Here is a 22,491-nt window from a genome sequence, read left to right on the forward strand (position 1 = left end):
CATGGTTTGCAAAGAGTCAGACACGACTGAAGCGACTTAGCATGCATGCACTATATGATAATAAAATACACTGAAGGACTTCCCTGGTGGTGCAGTGGATGGGAATCTGCCTGAAGATGAAGGGAACACAGATTCCATCTCTGGTCCAGAAAGATCCCACCTTGGAGCAACTGAGCTCATGAGCCACAACTACTGACTCCGTGCTCTAGAGCCTAGGAGCTGGAACTACTGAGTCTGTACTTTAGAGCCTGTGCTCTGAAATAAGAGAAGCAGCTCCAATGAAAAGCCTGAGCACCACGATGAAGAGTAGCCCCTGTTCACCACAACTAGAGACAGACTGTGTGCAGCAAGACCCAGCAGGGCCAAACATTAAAAAAAAATTAATTAAAAAAAAAGCCTTCTTGCTTCTATTTGACTCTTGTTCGATCTCTGGTCAGGGAACTAGATCCTGCGTGCTGCAACTAATATTCACCACAGCAAGTGAAAGTCGTGTCCGACTCTTCGCCATCCCCTGGACTGTAGTCTGCCAGGCTCCTCTGTCCATGGAATTCTACAGGGAAGAATACTGGAGTGGGTTGCCATCCCCTTCTCCAGGGGATCTTCCTGACCAGGGATCAAACCCAGGTCTCCTGCATCGCAGGCAGATTCTGTAAAGATGGTAACGTCTGAATCACCAGGGAAGCCACAGCAAAGCAAATTTTAAAAAAAAGAAGAAGAAGAAGAATACTACGCTTATTAAAAAAATAAATAAATAAATTGAGATTTTTCTAGCATTTGCACTGAAACAGGGGGGTGAAACTGCTCCCAGTGATGTAAAACCTCCTGTACTGAGCTCTGCCCACCTCTTCTGAGGAAACGCATGAATGGGAACCTTCCAATTACCATATTTGCTTGAAGGGAAAATGCAGAGAAAGGAGGGTCTCAGTCAGCTCTTATAACTGCTTTATTCTTGTTCTCTTGTGCTGTTTACAGTGTCTCCCACAAAAGAAAAACCCCAGTTGGCAGGGAACGTGATGATCGACCTTCACTGAACCAGCAGTAACCACAGGAGAATCCAGGGGTGGGAGGGAGAGACAAGGACCTGAGACAGGACTGTGCTAGTTTGCCCATTTTCTGATCTCCAGTTGCTCAAATGGGAATAAAAGAAGGAATATTAAATGATTGTCTATGGGACAGAGAACTTGGGAGATCTGGGCATGATCAGAAGGAGGGCAGGATGAAAGCCCAATTTTAAGCATCTTGTTCGCCTATCACTGGGAGACTCCATGTGGGAGAGGTGCAGTGCTAAGAGGGTGGAGGCTGCTGGGGAAGGGGCCCAACTGTGATCAGGGAGGAGGGACCAAGGGCTCTTCTGGGTGGCAAAGATAGGCAGAGCGAAGGGCCAAGGCACTCATTCTGTCCAGTCCTTCTTAATGGACAGGTTCCACTCCCAGGTGAGGTGGTCATGCTTATCGTCGTCGGTGAAGAAGGACTTGTTGTGGTAAGTGCCTCGGGCCAGCATGCCCTTGGGGGCCTCCTCAATTGGAGTCAGAAACTCATATTCCTCTGGCCGAGGCCCGTAGCTGCCCACCATGAACGTTGCTTTATCCACTGGGAAGAAAGAAAAGTTCATTAGGGTGAGAGCCTGTTAGATGAAAACGCTGCATGTGACAATTTGGAGCAGAGCTCACTGTGATCAAAGCCAAGAGTAATAGTTTCCAAGCCTGGCTAAATATCAGATTTACCTGGAGCAACTTTTTTTTTTTCCTTAAAAAACATTTTTTAAAGTTGGAATCTCTTCATAATGTAATATACTTTGACCCACTCTCAATCTATGGTTAGTACTATCGTGGAGTCCCAAGAATCAGTGTCTTTAACTCTGAGATTTAGGAAAGCTGAGGAATTAGTGCCCTAAATCAATGGGGATCAAGACTCTATGAAGATGTAGCAGATTATATCATAAAAAACAAGCAAACAAACAAAAACAATTCCAGGTACTCCAAAGGTACACACTTCCAGTTACAAGATAAGTAAGTCCAGGGGATCTTCTCAACCCAGGAATCGAACGTGGGTGTCCTGTATTGCAGGCAGATTCTTTACCAACTGAGCCAGGGAAGCCCTAAAGTACAGTGTGGTGACCATAGTTCACAATACTATGTTGTGTATTTGAAAGTTGCAGAGAGAGTTGATCTTAAAAGTTCTCATCACAAGAAAAAAAATGGAAACTGTGTGGTGATGGGGGTTAATTAGACTAATCACAGTAATTATTTTACAATATGTACAGGTACAGGTCATTATGTTGTATACCTAAAACTAACACTGTGTTATATGCCAATTATATCTCAATTAAAAAAACCCTGAAACTAATTGAGACCAGAGTTCTGATCTCAGCCCTGCTACCATCTACGTTTCGGGGATTCAGTTTCTTTTCTATATAATACACCTTGAGGATCTTCTATCTACAAACTATCATTCTGTGGATAGTTTCAAGAGATAAGGTAACAGCTGGTGATCAGAATGAACAGACATCATGGATGGAATAAGATGAAATGGGAAAACCAATAATTTGTGGGTTTTTTTTTTTAAATAGTGGTAAGCTGAAACAGATGGTAAAAATAGCCAACCAGAGTTATTAAAAGGTGAGCAACTGGGATATATATTAGGAATAATAAGGACTAGAAAGTTTAAGTAAAGGTAGGTGGGCAGGCAGGCAGGTGATGTTTAAATTGGCTGTTATTTTGAATAAGTTTGGAGGAATAGCTGCAGACATTCTTGACAACCTTTTGCCCAAGTGGTACATCAGAGTCTTTACATCCAAAGGAAAATAGGAAACTGAACTATGTTTTCGTGAGACTAAGTATTGGAAGAGCAAGGACGATCTTTCAGGTTAACTATCTTCTGTGGGATTTGAGTCATTAAGTGGGTCTTTGCTGCTGCTAAGTCGCTTCAGTCGTGTCCAACTCTGTGCGACCCCATAGACGGCAGCCCACCAGGCTCCCCTGTCCCTGGGATTCTCCAGGCAAGAACACTGGAGTGGGTTGCCATTTCCTTCTCCAACGCATGAAAGTGAAAAGTGAAAGTGAAGTCGCTCAGTCGTGTCCGACTCTTCGTGAGCCCATGGACTGCAGCCTACCAGGCTCCTCCTTCCATGGGATTTTCCAGACAAGAGTACTGGAGTGGGGTGCCATCGCCTTCTCCGAAGTGGGTCTTTACTCCATGCTAATTGATCTTTGTCTTCCTTAGTCCTCATTGATGGATTTGGTGGAACTGACCTATGCATTACTGCTTTACACCTCTAGGGGACGCTGTTTCACACCATTAGGTTAACGAAAAGTTGGAAGTGCTTTTATCAGCCTTCTACCTTTCATTTTTCTCTGCTCTCATTAACAGAACACAACTGAACATGCACCGTTTAGGTGCAGCTTGTCAAGGAAACTGTAGATTAAGTAATGTGATATTTGTTTCAGTTACAAAGTGAAAGTGAAGTTGCTCAGTCCTGTCTGACTCTTTGCAACCCCATGGACTGTAGCCTACCAGGCTCCTCGGTCCATGGGATTTTCCAGGCAAGAGTACTGGAGTGGGTTGCCATTGCCTTCTCCAGAGGATCTTCCTACACAGGGATCGAACCTGGGTCTCCTGCATTGTAGGCAGACGCTTTACCATCTGAGCCGCTTTTCTCAGTTCTAGAAAGAGGTTTGGTTTTGTTTTGTTTTCTTCCCCCTATTCTTTGGCTAGGAAATTGAGCACTTCAGCCCACCGCTCCCCACTCCCCTGCCACCTGCCTATCACATGTTACGAGCACCTCCCATTTGGGTAGGTCTTTCCTCTCGGATTTCTCTGACACTCAGGTGTTTTTTGGAGAAGGAAATGGCAATCCCCTCCAGTGTTCTTGCCTGGAGACTCCCAGGGATGGGGGAGCCTGGTGGGCTGCCGTCTATGGGATCACACAGAATCGGACACGACTGAAGCGACTTAGCAGCAGCAGCAGCAGCAGCAGGTTTTTTACTTGTGAACTGCTTTTTAAAAAAATTCAAGAGTACATTTATGTACTTGAATTCAAACTTGGTTGTGTTCGCTTGCGTGCTATGTTGCTTAGGTCGTGTCCGACTCTTCGCGACCCTATGGACTGTAGCCCTCCAGGCTCCTCTGTCCATGGGATTCTCCAGGCAAGAATATTGGAGTCGGTTGCCATGCCTTCCTCCGGAGGATCTTCCCGAGCCAGGGATCGAATTCTTATTCTTCCCCTTTATAAGTAATAAAATTGGATTTCAGAAGTAGAATGCTGAACGTTGGTGGCTGACCCAGTCTTAACTAGGTTTCTGTTAACATGGAAATAAGTATATGTGTGCCTCTCCAAGTGTGAATGTCCACAGCTGTCATCAGATTCTTCAGTGAATTTAGGACTAAACATCGCTGATAACCCGACATTTACGTGTCCCTGAGAAGCGGAGTTTGGTACAGTGGCAAGTGTGCGTACTTTACCTTTCACCCCCGTCCGGTAGGTGTGTTGAACATACTTCAGTCCTGACACAATATCCTTGTTCACCTGTAGGTGGGAAGGAGCCAAGTGATTCAGATTAAAGAGGGTCTTCAATTTTTCCTCATACTTCATGCTGATCTGACCTAGCTGAGGCTTGGACTGAAGATTTAGTTCAGAATAAGTTACTACCATCATTTAGCCTGGCGATGAAGCAGAGATTAAAGAGAGGAAGTCACAAGACTCAATGTTACCGAAGCTGGTTCCAATTGTTGAATACTATGATTTTTGGTGTGGGGGAGGGGATGGTTAATTAAAACAGTCTCAATAGTCTACATTACTCTCCTTCCTCCATGGCCCAGAGAAGGGTCTTGAGCTCCTTCTCCCTGAAGACTGTCCATAAGGCCTTTCTTGTTTTTAGGTTACAAAGGCATTAATGGAAACTAATTATTATGTAAATATCTGAAAATCCTAATCTCAGAAATGATCCACCAAACATATGAAGAACAAACAGGGGTAAAAGTTGTAATGGAAGGTTGGACCTAGAAGATGATTTTGCTTGTAACATAACTGTGATTGGAGTCTAGAGATGAGATGAGTCACGGGAAAACATCCCCCTCGGATGAAAATAATAGGTGAAATCCATTTGCCTCTGGCATATAGTTTGGATGGCTGTCGTTCTCAGATGTTGTCTGGAATCTTGCCACTTTCCCAAGCCTTTCAGAGAAAATTTACTAAAGTGGAATGAAAATATAGACAGCTTGATCACTTTATTTTTCCATGATTCATTCTATCTAGAGCTGAACCGGTCTGTTAATTTTATACCATGGTCATGTTTATACAAGCAAATTAAAGTGGGCACAACACCATTAGCTGGATGGCTTGGTTAATTGTTCACCCATGTAAGAATGAAAGAGTATTGTTTCTCCTTGACAATAACCAGGGCTCTGTTTTTATTTTGGACAGAACAATTAGAGCAGTATCTCAGTGATACATTTTGTTTTGTTGGCAATGGGGTAGTATAGCCATGAATACTTCTTGCTTAGGTTTGGAACAGTCAGTCAGCAAAACCTGTAGCATAAAGCTATTGAAAGCAGACAGAAGGAAAACAGCTTCATTGAAGAAAGTGTGATAAAATGAAACCCGCTTTCTAATTCTTCTAACTTCTGCATGTGACTCATAGATATAGGGAAAAAACCCACATCCTTCTAGAAGCCTTTAAGCTGGTCTCCTGGGCATAGTAGAAGATGTGGTCTGGTGGGTAAAAGACCAAAAAAAGACGGAAATGGTGGTGGAGTGGTAATAAGGACTTCAAAAAAGAAAGACTCCTGTTTTTCTACTGCTCCACAGATCGTCCATTTAATATAAACATGGTTGAGATGAACAAAAGAAAAGTGTGAATATTCCTTGTTATTCCCTGCCTCTGCCTGCCCACCCTTCCCGATTGTCTTCCACCCCATGAGGAAGAAGCTTTGGGAACTAAAACCGAGAGCCCAGATTTAGGGAGAAATAGAAATTAACAAACTTATGCCAATGTGATAATGCAATAAATTTGATTTTTTTTCTTCTTCTGATTACAGGAAGAATTTAAACTTTATACAAACATACAGGGCCAGATACTTACTTTGAAGTTAATTTTGACTCTATATTCAACACCTTCCTTTAGGACAAAGGTTTCTTTTTTAAGGGCTTCCAGATCCCCTGTAGAAGTGAATTTTATAAGAGTTAATTCTCACTGAAAGGACATTCACAAGGAGATGAATGAAGTCAAAGCTCCTGAGCCATTTTCTGGACTCCTCAGAGCAACACAGTCCCTACGGTCCTCAGGTCAAAGAATGTTTGAGATTAGTCGCTGCACAAACACACATTTGGAATTCCTGAAATCTTATAGCCGATATGAAAGAAACATGATAGAGCTTTCCCTCCAAGTTTGACTACAGCCTTAAGAATATGCAAGACTTTGTGCTTAAAGACTCTGCCCCCAGTCCTCAAATATATAGGAGAAAAATATTATGTAAGAATGCCAGCTATTTGTTTTTGTAGATTTGTTAACGTGTGTTGTGTTTTCTAAGCTTTAGAAAATGTGCTTGTTTGGGTCCTTTTTATCATTCTAAAAAATATGTAAAATTTAAAAATTAAAAAAATAGACTTTTGTACTTAATTTTGCTTTTGCATTTGCAATTTCATACTTTTTTTTTCTTAAGGAAAAGAAAACTTATCACTTAAGTTCTAAAGGCTTCAGGCTCCATAAAACTGGGATCTGCCCCCTAATTCCTGTACCTTGGTTAGAGAGGTGGTCTTTGTTCCTTTCCCAAAGTGATCCTGTATAATTTGACAATTGGGGTGACTGTGTGTGTGTGTTTTGCACAGTTTTGTGCAGATGCTTCATGCATATAGCTGGCACCAGCCTCCTCTGTATACATCTAGGATTCACTTCAGTGGCTTTTTTTTTTGCTGATAGAAAACCAAGCTTTTCTTGTTGCTGGGAAAAAGGGACAGGGACCAAGTTTTCCCTGCAGGATCGATCATTGAGCCTTTCCGAACAGAGCAGGTTTCCTTAGTACTACTTCAGACCTTATCTTGCAAAATGACGGTTGTACCTGTTAACTTTACACAATTTCTCACAGGAAGAGGTCTGAGGCCCGGTGAGAGAGAGAGAGAGAATTTCTTTCTGAGAGATGCTAGAACGTGGGGGTAGTTGAATGTGGGACTCTGCTCTAATGATTTCAGTTGAACAGGAAGTGTGTCTTTTCAGCCTCCAATTTCCTCCCTCTGACAAAAAGCCCATATAAGGTAAAGAGTGGTTGTCTTATGAGAGGGGAACTACCTTGCTCCTAAGCTTGCTGTTCTAGAGGCATGCTCTGTTCTGTCTCATGAGTCTATTTTATGAATCTGGTAATAATAATATATATATATATATATATATTTTTTTTTTTTTTTTCACTAAAGATCCGCCTTTGATGTCCCCAACCCCTGGCTTGGTGGCCCTTTCCTTATTTCTCCCAGTGGCCTACTTTCCCCCAAATCAGCCACCTTTCCAGTGTCTCATCATGTCCTCCAGACCTAAGTCTCAGGAAAGGACTTGACCTTGGCAGCAATAAAGTGAAAGAAAATAACATGTTAAGTTGTACATCTTTAGTGAGGGAAGTTGCTTCTTTCAAAGAATCAGAGTTTTAAGCTAAAAAAATCCTGCATATTTCACAATGGACTTCCTAGCATTAATCAAGAGGTCTTAGATTTCTTGCCTTCAGGTGAGTTCTATAGCTAACACAGGATCAATATTTTCTCTGATCTTTATATTGTATGTGTGTGTGTTTGTGTGTGTGTGTGTGTGTGCACTCAGTTATATCTGACTCCTTGTGATTCCATGGACTGTAGCCTGCCAGGCTCCTCTGTCCATGGGATTTCCCAGGCAAGAATACTGGAGTGGGTTGCCATTTCCTTCTCCAGGGGATCTTCCCAACCCAAAGATCAAACCCAAGTCTCCTGTGTCTCCTGCATTGGCAGGTGGATTCTTGACCACTGTGCCACCTGGGAAGCTGTTTACCTTACTAGGTTTTTTTTTTTTTTTGGCTGGGACAAGGGACAAAAACCATGCCCTTGTCCTCATGATGACATGAGGCCCCACCAAACAGAAGAGCTGTGACCACTTACCAGTGAGGTCCATGGTGATTGGTCCTGGGGCACTTTCACAAACAAGGGTCAGGCGGGTGACAGTGACATTGGGGGCTGTTGGGTCTGCAGAAATTATAAGGCACTGTGAGCACAGAGAAGAGGTATATACATACAGTGTGTGTGTGTATCCATTTCAAGTAGGAAAGAGAGAAGATGAAAAAGAAAAATGGATCTCTGTCTCTAGAGGAGAAATAAAGATGGAAGTGGCAGATTCACCAGGCTTGGTCTTAGTGACCTTGGGCCTTCCTGTGAAGCTATTTCTGCTTCAGGTACTTGTAAGTGTGTTAGTCGCTCAGTCGTGCCCAACTCTTTGCGACCCCATGGACTAGAGCCCACCAGGCTCCTCTGTCCATGAGATTTTCCAGGCAAGGATACTGGAGGGGGGTTGCCATTTCCTTCTCCCGGGGATCTTCCCAACCCAGGGATCGAACCTGGGTACTTGTAGGCCCACCTTATTCATCAATAGCAAACATTTCCCGAGTGGCTAGGAGTAAAGTACTCTGCTGGTTGGGCAGGGTGCATCCATATCTTTGGGCCATGTCTGACTCTGCCATTGTGTATTGGAAATGATGGATGTTAGGTAAGGAGTGAGAAGGAGAAAGAGAGAATGTGAGAGACCATGGAGAGAATCCAATTCCGAGTAATAGTCTGAAACTCCTAAACCTGTCCTATGTGTTATTTTTGCCTATTTCAAGGCAACGTACCCCTTATCTCCAAAGAAAACTTAATTATCCATCTATAACTTGGTTTGGCACATGGAGACTGCAGCTCACTCCCTTAAGCTTAGAAGCACTTGGTACCCTCTCCTTTGCACCTGCTCTTGAGTAGCTCAAATGTCTGCCTTTTCTATGCCCCTCGACCAGCCCCACTCTGTCTCCTCACATACACATACCTGCTACCACAGGACCGTCCCCCAGGAGCGTTTTCTTGTACTTAGTTAGACTTTCATCATCTTTGTCCATCTCCTGCAGCTCCTTCAGGGACTTCTGTGGGGGGGGCTTGTAGTTGAGCTTGCCATCCAGCTCATCGTCATCCTCCTCCACGTGTGGTTCTGGGGCCTTTTCAGTCATTTTGATCTAGAGGGAGACAGAAAGAGAGACAGTGATGATCTATTGGCCAAAAGTCTGTGGATATGAGCTATGCTTGAGGGGCTGCTCTTAGTCTTGTCGTTGTTTAGTCACTAAGTCCTATCCCACTCTTTGCGATGCCATGGACTATAGCCTGCCAGGCTCCTCTGTCCATGGGATTTCTCAGACAAGAATACTGGAGTGGGTTGTCATTTCCTTCTCCAGGAGATCTTCCTGGCCCAGGGATTGAACCCACATCTCCTGCACTGACAGATGGATTCTTTACCACTGAATCATCAGGGAAGCCCACTCTTAGTGCTATTTTTGCCCTAATAAACTTCTGTAATTGTCAATGATTTTACAGGAGATTTCCCTCTGATTCAGCCTCATTCTATTTCACAAAATAAGAATATAACACATTCTAGGTTTTCCTTTGACATGTTTGAATGTTTTCATATTGTGATGAATCCCTCCTATTCATTCAATGAAACTGACAGTAAGTAACTCACTTGTGAATTCTATAAAACAAGTGAAGCAACATAGTACAAGCTGTCCTGAATAATGAGCGAACAGCCCCAGTTCAGAGAGTTATAGAAATGATCATAGTCCTACAAATCCAGCCAGTCTTGCAGGTGTCAAAGTGCTCAGCATGTATCAATACAATCCCAGTCATAATGGTGTCAAGTACTTGGTAAAGCAAGTTAGTTTTTCCCCATTCATTGCATCTTTCCCTGAACTCCTGCAAGAACTCAAAAGCAAGTCATGAGAAGTTTTAGGCCCCTGTGATATCTGCCTGAGTGTCCTCCTCCGTCTCCCAACATTGTTAATAATTCCCCGAGGCCAGCTAGTGGGTTTTGTTTCTCTCTCACTTTAAAAATGTATTTGGCTGCCCTGGGTCTTAACTGCATTATATGGGATCTAGTTCCCCAATCAGGGATCAAACTCAGGGCCCCTGCATTGGGAGCGCAGAGTCTTAGACACTGGACCACCAAAAAGTCTCTTGAATCTCCCGAAACACTTGAATACTTGTCATTTTATAAGTGCTCATTGATTGGGTTAATAGGTTCTATATCTAATGAGCTTCTGTTCTTTTGAAATAACACAAAATAATAAAGGACTCCAACTTCTAGACAAATTGCAACTGTCTCTTTAGTACCCTTCTGTCCATCTCCACTTCTCCTTTAGTACCTCCTTCCCTTCTCCAGATCTCCTGTGACCTTATGCTCTAAGACCTCACCTGGGCATACCCTGTTTTCTTCCTTCATCATCTACATTTACTTGTTTTGTGTTAAAACATCAAGGGAAGATCTAATACAATTATTTACACTTAAGTGTTAATGACTGATTGTAAATTTTAAAATTATTTTTCTTAAAGCAGGTATAGTCAGAGCTTTTCAGAGTTGAAATGAACCTTGAAGGTGACATAGTCCAAAAACTTGCTAGTCACTCAGTCGTGTCCAACTCTTTGTGACCCCATGGACTGTAGCCCACCAGGCTCCTCTGTCCATGGAATTCTTCACACCGTAATACTGGAGTGGGTAGCCATTCCCTTCCCCTCGTTTTATCACTGAGAAACTCGAAACCCAGAGCTTAAGAGAATTGCCCAAGTTCATGTATCTCAATGAGATGCCCTGTCCTAATAAAGAGGAAGGAATCTCTAGGAAGAATTTCAGGCCTGGGGTTGGCAGAAATGGAGCTATTTGGGGGAAACAAGGGAGATATTTAGACAAGGAGATAATTTCCTGGTTTCCTTTCATTCTGCTCCCAGGGTAACTCTCTTCCCTGCCTTGGGTAAAGGCTTTACTGTTCCGAAGTGGTAGAACTCTAAGACAATACCTATCACATCTCCTCTTGAGTGACCCTGCCAAGTTCTATAAGGTTCCTCTGAGAGTGAAGCTATCTGTGGCCCAAATCAGTTGTGGTTTCAAATTTAATGTTGCTATTATTGGCAATGGGAAGAAAAATAATTTGGAAGTGAAGCTAAACAAAAGCAATTTTAACAGGGAGAAAAAAAAGGAAAGGAAAAGAAATGATATCTCTTGGCTCATCTATCCTCTTCCAGAAAAACAACAAGCTGAACACTATGAGCCTTGATCAACTCTGCAAACAGTGTTGCATTGCCTGGGTCCACTTCCTGGGCAGGAAGGAAGCTTGTAGGCCTGTTGCTATGGCAACTCTCGCTTCTGCCGAAGAACCAGAACCACTCAGAGCTGAGCCTCTAGAGAACAGCACAATAAACAGAGTGACTAATTCAAGTCCTATTCCAAACAACACTCAGGGAAAGTGAATAAACTGGCTGGAAAAACGATGAAGGATGTAGTTGGTGGAGGTTGTAGGCTGTGGGTAGTTTAAGGACAACCATTAAGCCACAGATAAAGAACAACGCAGATGAGACTAATTAGATGAGACAGGTTCTCCTCTGGTGACACCAGGAGCCTGACCAAATACCCAGGGTAGAGGTCACATAAAAAAACTGCAGACAGAGCATCAGCAAAGCTATCACCATATGAGGACATCTCAGCACTGTAGAGAGGCCTTTCTGGAATGTATTACTTGGTTCTCACAAGTCATGTGCTTGAAGTTTGACTATGAGAGGATGACATCACATCCAGGCACTAATTAGCTCAAGGTGATTTTAATAATCTGTAGGGAAATGACAACCCACTCTAGTATTCCTGCCTAGAAAAATTCCATGGACAGAGGAGCCTGGCAGGCTATAGTCCATGGGGTTGTAAAGAGTCGGACATGACTGAGTGACTGAGCACACACACAGGGAATTGTAATTCTGTACCCTCAAATCTCAATTTTGAAAGGAGAGGGAAACAGAGACAGAGAGAAAGATCTGATCTAGGACAGTATTTTCTAACTTTTAATAGTGTCATACTTGGCAACATAATTTATCTGTCATCTAGATCTTGATTTTTTAATTGGTAAATCAGAGACATGTCACTTTTAAATTTCCTTGATCCACTGCAAACAGATATAATAATTGCTCAATGAAAATGAGCCACACATTTATTTAAAGACATTGAAGAACAGAGAATAATGTGGGATTATGATATGAAATTGTGGCAGTCAAGAGGAGGAAATTTGGGACCACATGAAAATAATTTGGTCTAATTATATAGCATAAGAAATAGAGATATGAAGTCAGATGACTCCAAATCAGTTCACTCTGAGAGGCTGATTAGAAAAAAGAAAAAAAGATGAAAATGTAATAAAATGACAAAGAAAGGACTGCAAAGCACTTCTTAGGGAAAGCCCTTCTGAAAGCAAAATGAAGGTCACAAATATTTGAAGAGCATCTAGCATTTACAAGACACTGTTCTTTAGCACATACTGATGTCTAAGTTATTCTCCAAAGTGGAAAAAGTTGGGGGATGAGCAATCTAGCCATACCAAAAATGCCCAGCTGGTTTGATTGGTGGTTCTTAATCTTTCTGGAGATTGCAAGTCTCTTTAAAAATCTAGTAAGAGTCATGGTCTTTATAAAAGGAGAAAAGCAAAAGCCCATGAAATTGTGCAAGCAGCACAGGGATTCGTGGAGCCCTGAAGTCCTTCATAGACTCTACTGGAGTCCATGATTAAGAACATGACCTTGAAACTATAACTTTTGGAAACAGTGAAGCAAAGCATTGAGTGTTAAGCATGGACTTCCCTGGTGGCTCAGATGGTAACGCGTCTGCCTACAATGCGGGAGACCCAGGTTTGATCCCTGGATTGGGAAAACCCTCTGGAGAAGGAAACGGCAACCCACCCCAGTACTCTTGGCTGGAAAATCCCATGGACAGAGGAGCGTGGACAGACATTCCATGGGGTCGCCAAGAGTTGGACACAACTAAGCGACTTCACTTTCTTTTTCACTTTTTGCTTCTCTCCGAAGCCTGGCCAGACCAACGACACAACTCAGCCTCAAGCCAAGGATCATGTCTGTGAACCTGAAACCCTGGACCTGCGGAGGCAGGAGGAGATACTGAGTAACGTCTGGATCTCAGGGAACATGACCATAGTCCAGCAGAAGAGCTGTGGTTTGGGAAGAGTTCTGGGTCAATGTACTTGATTTTGGATAATTATCCCCTCAATGAACTAGGCCTCATCATGCATGAGTTTTCATTCTGGCTTTGCCACTAACTAGCTATGACCCTGTGAGCACATGTTCCAACCACTGTGATCTTCCTTTCCTCATCTTGGGAGGTGACGGGTTAGGGGAGACCATCTCTAGGTGCTTCCTTTTCTAAGGTTGCTACCTGTAGCCAGGTGTCAGCTCACTTGTCCTTCAGTTACCTTATTTCACCTGTATAAAATTTCACCTGCATAAAAGGCTATCTGCCTCTGTTTTATTATTTCATATTGTTTATTTATGTGAATTCCCCAAAGAGTCTGCATTTTCAATTTTACAATTCATTTCCGGGAAATTTCAGATTCTCCCAAGGCCCCAACTGGTTAATATATCTTGACAACAGTTTCCCAAGCTGTGTATGTATAGTGAACTACATGTATCATTTTTCTCCTTTTAAAAATAGTTTAAAACTTTTTTGTTTGTGTTGTGTGTGTGTGTGTTTTGTTTGTTTTTCTTGTTGTTTGTTTGTTTGTTTTTTGGCTGCACCATGTGCCTTGCAGGATCTTAGTTTCCTGACCAGGAATTTAACCCTGGCCATGGCAGTGAAACCACAGAGTTCTAGCTACTGGACCACTGGGGAACTCCCTCATTTTTCTCTTTTCATCCTTCCATTTTGTAGGAATTTTAGGGAAATGCCAGTTTGCTCTCCAATTGCATCATCTAACGAACAGCTTGTGTGTGTATGTTGGAGTATAGCCAATTAACAACATTGTGAAGGTTTCAGGTGAACAGTGAAGGGACTCAGTCATACATACACATGTATCCATTCCACCCCAAACTCCTCTCCCATCCAGGCTGCCACATAACATTGAGTAGAGTTCCCTGTGCTGTACAGTAGGTGTTTGTTGGTTATCCATTTTAGGAATAGCAGTGTGTACATGCCCATCCCAAACTCCCTAATTATTCCTTCCCCCCACTATCCACCAACCCCAAAACCATAAATTCATTCTGTAAGTCTGTGAAGAACATCTGGTTTTGTTATTGATAACAATAATTCTACCAGCTATCACACATAGCGCTAAACCCTGTCCCGAGGATTATCTCACTTAGTCCTCACCACAGGCTTAAGGATGGCTGTTATCATCATCCCTTCTATGGATTAGGGAACCAAACTTGAAGTAAATAACTTGCCCGAGAAAGCATGCTGTGTAAGTGACAGCATGAATATGAGCCCGGGGGGAGGTTTCTGACAGCAGGCTCTAAGCTCTGTCACTCCAGCTGTCTTTATTAAGAAGTAATAATGAAATTAGAAAGCTCATTGGTTATCTTGCGAATCTCCATGGGGGATGCTGCACAGGCAGAGGTGAGTGCTGCCTTGCAAAACTCTGCAGGGCAGCTTTAGCAAGTCAGGGAAGTGTCATCTAAAGAGAATTTCGGTGCAACTCTACCCCATGTCCCCTTGCGCAAGCTGCTAAACCTCTGCTCCAGTTTTGGCCTCTGCAGAGTGAAACGGATGCCTTGAAAGATCTCTGAGGCTCCTTCATAATTCAATGATTCTAATGCTGTCCTTAATTTAAACAAGGTTGTAAACCAAGAAAGGGAAGAGGAAGTGGATGTGAGGCTGGGGAGAACCCAGATCATCAGCATAGAACATTCTAGATTGGGCTGTGCTCACCTCCCTCTGGGGCTTGTACCCTGTTCCACAAAGAGCAGGGCTGTGTCGCTTGTTTTCATGCTGTGTTTGATTACAGTTTTTTACACAGTAAAAGTGAAATGAAAGTGAAAGTGAAGTCGCTCAGTCGTGTCCAACTCTTTGCAACCCCGTGGACTGTAGCCCACCAGGCTCCTCCGTCCATGGGATTCTCCAGGCAAGAATACTGGAGTGGGTTGCCATTTCCTTCTCCAGGGTATCTTCCCGACCCAGGCATTGAACCCAGGTCTCCCGCATTGCGGGCAGACACTTTAACCTCTGAGACACCTGGGAAGCCCTAAAGTGAAATGGGGAATTATTAATTACATATTTAATAAGGCCCCAAAGCATATACACTTTTCTTTTCTGTTTTCATGTGCTCACCTCTCTAGTTATCTTTATTTCCTGCTTCACAGATGCCTATACAGGTGAATTTTCACAGCGAACCCTCACACACCCATGTTTACTGCTCAGCGAAACAGGGTCAAGCATTAGATGGGCTGAGGCAGGAACTTAATCCTCTCAGGCTCAATTAAAATGCCAAATTAAATTAGGGTGGGTATTCATGGCACGGGTATAGCAGCACAAATCAGTGTTTTTGCTTAAAAATTCAGTGAAATTTCCAAGACACCAGAAGTGACATACACCTAAGAATTTACCAGTCTCAGGATGCAGCACACTATTCTGGTTCATAATGCAGTTCTGAATAAGTGGAAGACAAAGACAAGGTAAAACTCTTGAATTTAGACGAAACAAACCACCTGGTTAATTCATAAAGCAATGACCCTTTGTTGTGTCTCTTGGGACTTGAGCACTGAGTCAGATAGACTAGAGATTCAAAATGTGTGTCCATGACTGATGTTCCAGGATGTAAGGGTGTTATTAGCCTCACTGAGCCTGAGTTTTTTTTTTTACCAGTAAAGTGGGAATCATAAGCTTTTCTGATGGAGTTGAAGAGTTAGAGAAGACGTGAAAAGTTCTAGGACTATTCTGGCCAACGGTAGATGTTCAATTACCCTCTGTTCCCTTCTTCTCCTCCCTTTTTCATGATACTCCGTGTTTGCTGGTTTCAGTTTCAGCGAGGTACCTGACTGCCAGACACCAAGGCTTTCTTTGGGCTCTGCCATGTTGACAAAGTCCTCTCCTTCCTCCTTAAAAATAGATTTGGTTTCTTTGAGGAGCATGGAAGAGACAAGAGGTTCTGGGAACTGCCAGGATTGTTTAGGAACTGAATCAGCCTGTAAAATGCAATCGTCACTATTCTAGTTCTTTAAAGAGCAATTTAATTTTAGATTCTATTTATTGCTCCCTTTCTTAGTGAAGCCAGAGGTCATTCTGGGACTGATGGGAAATGATAGGAGACACAGGCACAGCAAATAGAGAGATTTTCCTTTGGCTCTGGAGGAAAGGGCAGTGGAGACTTAACTCAAGCCCCGAAATTGCCTAATCACACAACCTGATGCACCGGCCAGGAGGATTAGACAGAAGAGTTAGAGTTGAGGGAGGGATAGAAAGAAATGGGGAAGTGCCAGAAGGTAGGGGGTTTCCAGCAGAGAAGTACCTATGTGAGCCTCAGCATTCTATGTCACCCGGTCATCTTTACTTCCTGATGTCTAGGATATGCTCACTTTCCCCATACTGGAGGTCGTTGGTCTACAGCAGGTCATGGTGAGCTGGACCGTCTCTGAAGGACCACAGACGTTTCGGAGCCAGTCGAGGAGGATTTGGGTCTGCTCTGCTGCCTGGTGATTTGGCTTCATTGGGAAATCTAACTTTAACCCTCAGGACACAGCACGCTGTCTCGGTTCTAAGTTCCTTTCTGGTGTGTCACTATTCCCTAATGACCCGGAGAAATTGATGCTTCCAATTAGGAGCTGCTCTCTACTGCCTCCACCCCACCAAAAGCAACTGCCACTGCAGAGCCCGAAGACAGCAACCAACCCAGTGCCTGAGAGGACAGTGTCCTCTTACATGCATAAGATCAAGCCAGAGCAGGGTACAGATTCTTAGAAGCAGAATTCTTTAGTGATTCCCTTGAAGTAATTATTTCCCAAGATATAATACGTTATTCCTCCCTGGGCATTCATAGTACGGTTGGTCCTCTCTTGATACCAAGAGCACGGGACTTGCAGCATCCATGGATTTTGGTATCAAGGAGGACGGGTGTGGTCCTAGAACCAATGCCCCGTGGACACCTAGATTCATATGCAAAAGGAGAGCGAACTCAGTGGATGCATTCAGCTTTTCTGAGTGTCTACTATGTAAAGTCACAGTGCTAGGTGCTCTCATGAATACTCATTTAAAATAATCTGCAAAGAAAATTGCATAAAGGCAGCCATTATTGGGCAAAAGACTACACTGCAATTACTCAGTCCACTCACAGAGGTTTTATATTAAACATGAAAAATTATGGCTCAGACGGTAAAGAATCCACCTGCAATAGAGGAGACCAGGATTTCATCCCTGGGTTAGGAAGATCGCCTGGAGAAGGTAAGGGCAACCCACTCTAGTATTCTTGCCTGGAGAATCCCACGGACAGAGGAGCCTGGCAGGCTACAGTCCATGGGGTCACAAGGAGTCAGACACAACTGAGCAACTGACACTTTTCCAAAGACAATTTTTATAAGCACACATGGTGAATATTAACTCTTCTAAGAAAACCCAAGTGGGGCCAGAATGTGGAAACCAGTAGGGAGGGACTCAGTAATTCTTTTATTAAGTGGATAAATATTGAAGTTTCAAAAAGAACATGAGACCTATCTGTGGGGGGAGCCAGTATGGACTCTAACACTAGATCTGGGGTGACAATAATACTGATCTAGAACAAGGGTGTTCAGAATGGGGGCTTAAAGAACATTTCTGCCATGGGGCATTTCCTAAAATGTCCTTCCGAGGCAGCATAGCTACTGATTGTTTTTTGCATCAGTGTGTGACTTCAGTCAAGTCATTGCATACTTCTGAGCCTTCTTGTCCTCTCAATGTCCTCATGGGATTCAGTTTTATACGTTTCTCACACCAGATCTGACACACAGAAGGCCCTCCATATAAGCTGGTTCTCTTTATCTTCTTAACTTTTACTGCCCCCCACCCCCACTCCTCAGGGTGTCTCTCTATCGGCCTGCTGAAGTTGGACTCTATTGTGCTCCCGTGAATTGGACAAGGCCCCCTCATGTTCCCATCAGACTGACTTAGCTATTCTGAGCTTCCGCTGAGAACAGAACCTCATTGCTCAGAGCATACTGCCTGAGGGACAAGCTCATGCTCTCCCAAATAAGAGAGGAACATAGTCCAGTGCCTGGAGGTTGTTGGCCTTTGTTCAGCTATAACCTGGTTATTCCTCACAGGCTGTATCTGTGTAGTATGGGTGGTGAATGAACTTTTATTTCAGAATTGCACACATATCAGGAAAGAATAAAACAATCTTACTGTGCTTGTGTCATATCCAGATATGGGAGGGGCCTTTTTTTATAAATGTAATGAAATCAAGCAATGGCGAAAATAAATGGCAACTGCCTATGACTGAACTTCCTGGGCGCCAGCACAGACCTCTTGACTTCCCTTGCTTGAGCATCCAATATGCTAACTCTGAATCCAGTGTTTCTTGGTCTCTCCATGAAGATACAACCATGGGACCTCCAAGTCAGGGCATCTACCTTCCCCTACCTTGAACAGAACACCTCAGAGTTTATCAGACTTATACCACAAATTACCCTAGGTCCAGAGTTTAACCCACTCCCGTATGCTTGCCTGAAAAATGCCAGGGACAGAGGAGCCCGGTGTGCTCTGGGGTCACAAAAAGAGCCTGATAGGACTTAGCAACTAAACAAAAAACCAGAGTTGAAGTACAGACCATGTTTGTAACATGTGCTACCTGGAACATCCTTTAAAAGAGAAGAAAGTATTTCAGGTCACACCTAAAGCACTTCTCATGACTGCCAAAACCAGACCCCAACATTTGGAAGGCCCACTGACTGGGTGTCCTAGCTGAGCCTACTTGAATTTTACTAGAATGCATCTCTTAATAAGGGGCTTCCCTGATGGCTCAGCAGGTAAAGAATCCACACGCAATGAAGGAGACAGAAGACGCAGGGTTCAGTCTGGGTTGGGAAGATCCCCTGGAGGAAGAAATGGCAACCCATTCCAGTATTCTTGCCTGAAAAACCCCTGGAGGGAGAAGCCTGTCAGGCTACAGTCCATGGGATCTCAAAGAGTCAGATAGAGCATGCAAGCAAAGAGCAACCAAGCGTGCATTTCTCAATAAATTGTTGGGTGTCTTCTGGGTTTCCTTTTAGCCCTCTCAGATGTAAAGAGCTGGTCTTGGCAACAGCAGCAGTTCTCTTTCTGCCCACCTCACTGGCTTTTGCTAGTGGTAAAAATGCCATCTTGGTAGACTGATGATGAATCAATAGCCATGCGTTCTGCTATGCTCCCCACTGGATTGTTAAATCTCACTGGACCCCAGGGGAGGCTTTCATTATATATTTCCTTTATGTGCCCAGAAAATTCTTCCCGTGGAGAACAGTTTCATGTTTTTTTTGTTTTTTTTTTTCTTTTCAACCCATCTCTTTAAGTCTGCTTAAAAACAGGAAACCACACATCTCCACCCCAGCACCAACCAACTTACCATGCACCAGCTTGGTTCGTAACAGCTTGGTTCTACAGTCTTTTTGCTTCTGAGCTTGGCCAGATGCCGGCTTCGACCTTGTAGGAACCCGGCCAGGCACTGCTGGCGGGTGCCCTTGGAATCCTTCTCCAGGACATGAAGGATGGGGCTCCTGGGCAGGCGTGCACGCCCTCCCTCATAGACCAGCCTCCCCTGAGTCACTGTTGCCATTCCCTGCCCGGACTTCCCCTTCTCTGCAGCCTCCTTAATAACTTTCTTATCATGGTTTATTTTAAAGAGGAACAACCCCTCTTAAAATAAATAAACTGTACAGGCGGTAGCCAGGTTTAGAAATTTCTTGCATTTGTCTGTGCTCACCTGCAGCCTTCCCCACCCCGAAGGGATCTCAACTTACTGTCAGTGGTCCACGTCTCCGTCCTGGGTGCCTCTGTCTCTCAAGCCTGACTTCTGAGTACTGGCAGTTAGAACAGGAAGGAAGTTGTGAGAAAAAAAAAAAATGTTTTAAACCTACTCAAAGAGGAAACCCTGGGCTGTCTCAAATCCTGTTCCTTCAGGCTGCGTATCTCTTGATCAGCCAACTCTGAGCAGCACTCTTGACGATTCATAGTGCAGGCTAGAGCATGACCACCCAGGTGAACACACAGCTGCCTGAGGATTCAGACAAGGGTCTGCAGCCTATCATTGTGAGTGCTGTGAATAATTGTGTGGCTGCACCTAAAAATCAAGCCATTTCAGTGCATACACTTCTGAGGCAAGTTGTCTAAAACCAGTAGCAGAAAATTCGCATAGGCCTTACTTTGTATGACTACCTTCTGTTCCTTTGGGGTCTCTGCCAGCTCCCTTATCAGCCAGATATGTTGCAAGTTTGCTGGCAGTGAATACTGCTAAGGGGTGCTAAGAAATTATGAATTTTAACTACATGTATTTAGCCCTAAATCTTAACATTGGTCCTCAAATTGGTTTTTAGAGTTTTGTTGGTCAGAATTTCAAGATGTGGCTTGTATGCCAGCACAAATCATCACATGTTATGTATTGTAGTTTTCACTAATTTTTCTTCTAAAAAGTCAAAGCCTTGTTTTGATTAAACCTAAGGATTGCAGATAGCAAAATAAAACTTCATTAATTCATAGTCTTCTAAGTCAGAACTTGTTATAATTTAACAAGTGCTAAAACTGACTTTGTACCTTATTTGAGGAAATGGCTTGTGAAGTAATTTGAATGGGAACAAGTTACAGAGGCCATATTTAAATCATTTGAGGGAAGTTTTTAAAGCACCCAAACCACATTTTCATTAGACATCTCCACAACTGCTGCCAATAATAAATGGTTATTATTAATATTTAAATATTCAGTATTTTGGGGCTTCCCAGGTGGTGCTAGTGGTAAAAAACCCACCTACCAATACAGGATATGTAAGAGATGTGGGTTCGATCCTTGGGTGGAGAAGACCCCCTGGAGGAGGGCATGGCAACCCACTCCAGTATACATGCCTGGAGAATCCCTTGGATAGAAGAGTCTGATGGACTATGGTCCATAGCATCACAAATAATCAGACATGAGTGAAGTGACTTAGTACACATGCATTCAGTATTTACATTGTTCCAATATGTTTAGAGCTGATTAATTATGCAAATATATTTGAAGAAACTGACATTTATTTTGTTGTCATTGAAATGTAATGCATTTTGTTTACTTCATTTTGTATATTGATGGCACCAGCTAAATCTTATCTTTAGTCAGTGGAACTAAAGTAATCAAGGAAGTGGTGATTATTTGATGGAAGAAAAGAGATTAATCTAGAAAAATATGAAAAGAAAAACAGTAAAAGTGCTGAAAACAAAAAACAGATTTAGTCTATAAATTTCAGGATGATGTAGATACGAAAGAGCTTTTGAAACAAAGAGGATGACCATATTATAAATAGAAGCAAATATTAATTTACTCAGTAGACGGTAAATTTTGTAGCACAGAACTCTCAAGAGAGGACATATTTCTTCTTTCAAGAATATTTTTTGAGCACATAGTTCCTCCAGGTCCTGTTCTAGACACTGCATCTAGATACAGGGTCGGTAAATACAAAGTATCAAGATACAGCTGCAGGCAGCAGTCATAATCTCAAAATCTCTGCTGGCTTGTGGAATTTATGATCTGGGAGAAGATAATTTAAAAATAGGTCGAGTTTTAAAACAGGAAGAGCTACCATATGATCCAGCTATCCCGCTGCTGAGCATACTTCCAGAAAAGACAAAAGCCCTAATCTGAAAAGATACACACATCCCAATATTCACAGCAGCACTGTTTACAATAGCCAAGACATGGAGGCAACCTAAATGTTCATTGATAGATGAATGGATAAAGAAGGTGTGATGTATACACACACACACACACATATATGTAGATGTTATATTTATATATTTATATACACACGCAATAGAACATTACTCAGATATAAGAAAAGAACAAAATAATGCCATTTGCAGCAATGTGGATGGACCTAGAGATCATCATACTAAAGTGAAGTAAGTCAGACAGAGAGAAGCATTATATGATACTGCTTATATGTGAAATCCAAAAAACAATGATACAAATGAACTTATTTACAAAACAGAAACAGACTCCCAGACAAGGGAAACAAATTTATAGTTACCAAAGGGGAAATCCCAAGGAGTTTGGGATTAACAGATAACACTACTATACAACAAGATCCTACTGGGTGGTATGGGGAACTTTTCCAGTATCTCGTGCTGTGCTCACTGTGTGTGTCGCTCAGTCATGTCTGACTCTGTGCAACACAGTGGACTGTAGCCCGCCAGGCTCCTCTGTCCATGGGGATTCTCCAGGCAAGAATACTGGAGCAGGTTGCCATGCCCTCCTCCAGGGATTCTCAACCCAGGGACTGAATCCAGGTCTTCTGCATTG

General features: G+C 43.0%; 1 protein-coding gene across 2 annotated transcripts; it reads right to left on the bottom strand.

Moving 5' to 3' along the window:
* Positions 1-869: 869 nt before the first annotated feature.
* Positions 870-20,059, bottom strand: ARHGDIB (Rho GDP dissociation inhibitor beta). 2 transcript variants are annotated; one of them, XM_055571020.1, is made up of 6 exons: positions 19,573-19,894; positions 9,024-9,207; positions 8,111-8,194; positions 6,081-6,157; positions 4,462-4,525; positions 870-1,590 (listed from the first exon to the last, which is right to left on the bottom strand). In XM_055571020.1, the coding sequence occupies exons 1-6, from the start codon at positions 19,780-19,782 to the stop codon at positions 1,391-1,393; spliced, it is 819 nt and encodes a 272-aa protein (XP_055426995.1). In that variant the 5' UTR covers positions 19,783-19,894; the 3' UTR covers positions 870-1,390. The 2 variants fall into 2 exon arrangements, with proteins under 2 accessions (XP_055426995.1, XP_055427004.1); XM_055571029.1 differs by lacking the exon at positions 19,573-19,894 and adding an exon at positions 19,967-20,059 and having other exon boundaries at positions 872-1,590.
* Positions 20,060-22,491: the final 2,432 nt, after the last annotated feature.

The sequence above is a fragment of the Bubalus kerabau genome, chromosome 1 (genome assembly GCF_029407905.1).
Source record: "Bubalus kerabau isolate K-KA32 ecotype Philippines breed swamp buffalo chromosome 1, PCC_UOA_SB_1v2, whole genome shotgun sequence".
NCBI classification, from domain to species: Eukaryota; Metazoa; Chordata; class Mammalia; order Artiodactyla; family Bovidae; genus Bubalus; species Bubalus kerabau.

Bases quoted from the DNA above. Each gene is read 5' to 3' on its own strand.
- ARHGDIB (XM_055571020.1), bottom strand. From the start codon at position 19,782: ATGGCAACAGTGACTCAGGGGAGGCTGGTCTATGAGGGAGGGCGTGCA. The intron at 9,208-19,572 runs GTAAGTTGGTTG...GTCTCCCTCTAG, and splicing joins ACGAACCAAGCTGGTGCATG to ATCAAAATGACTGAAAAGGC. The intron at 4,526-6,080 runs GTAAGTATCTGG...TCCCACCTACAG, and splicing joins GAGTCAAAATTAACTTCAAA to GTGAACAAGGATATTGTGTC.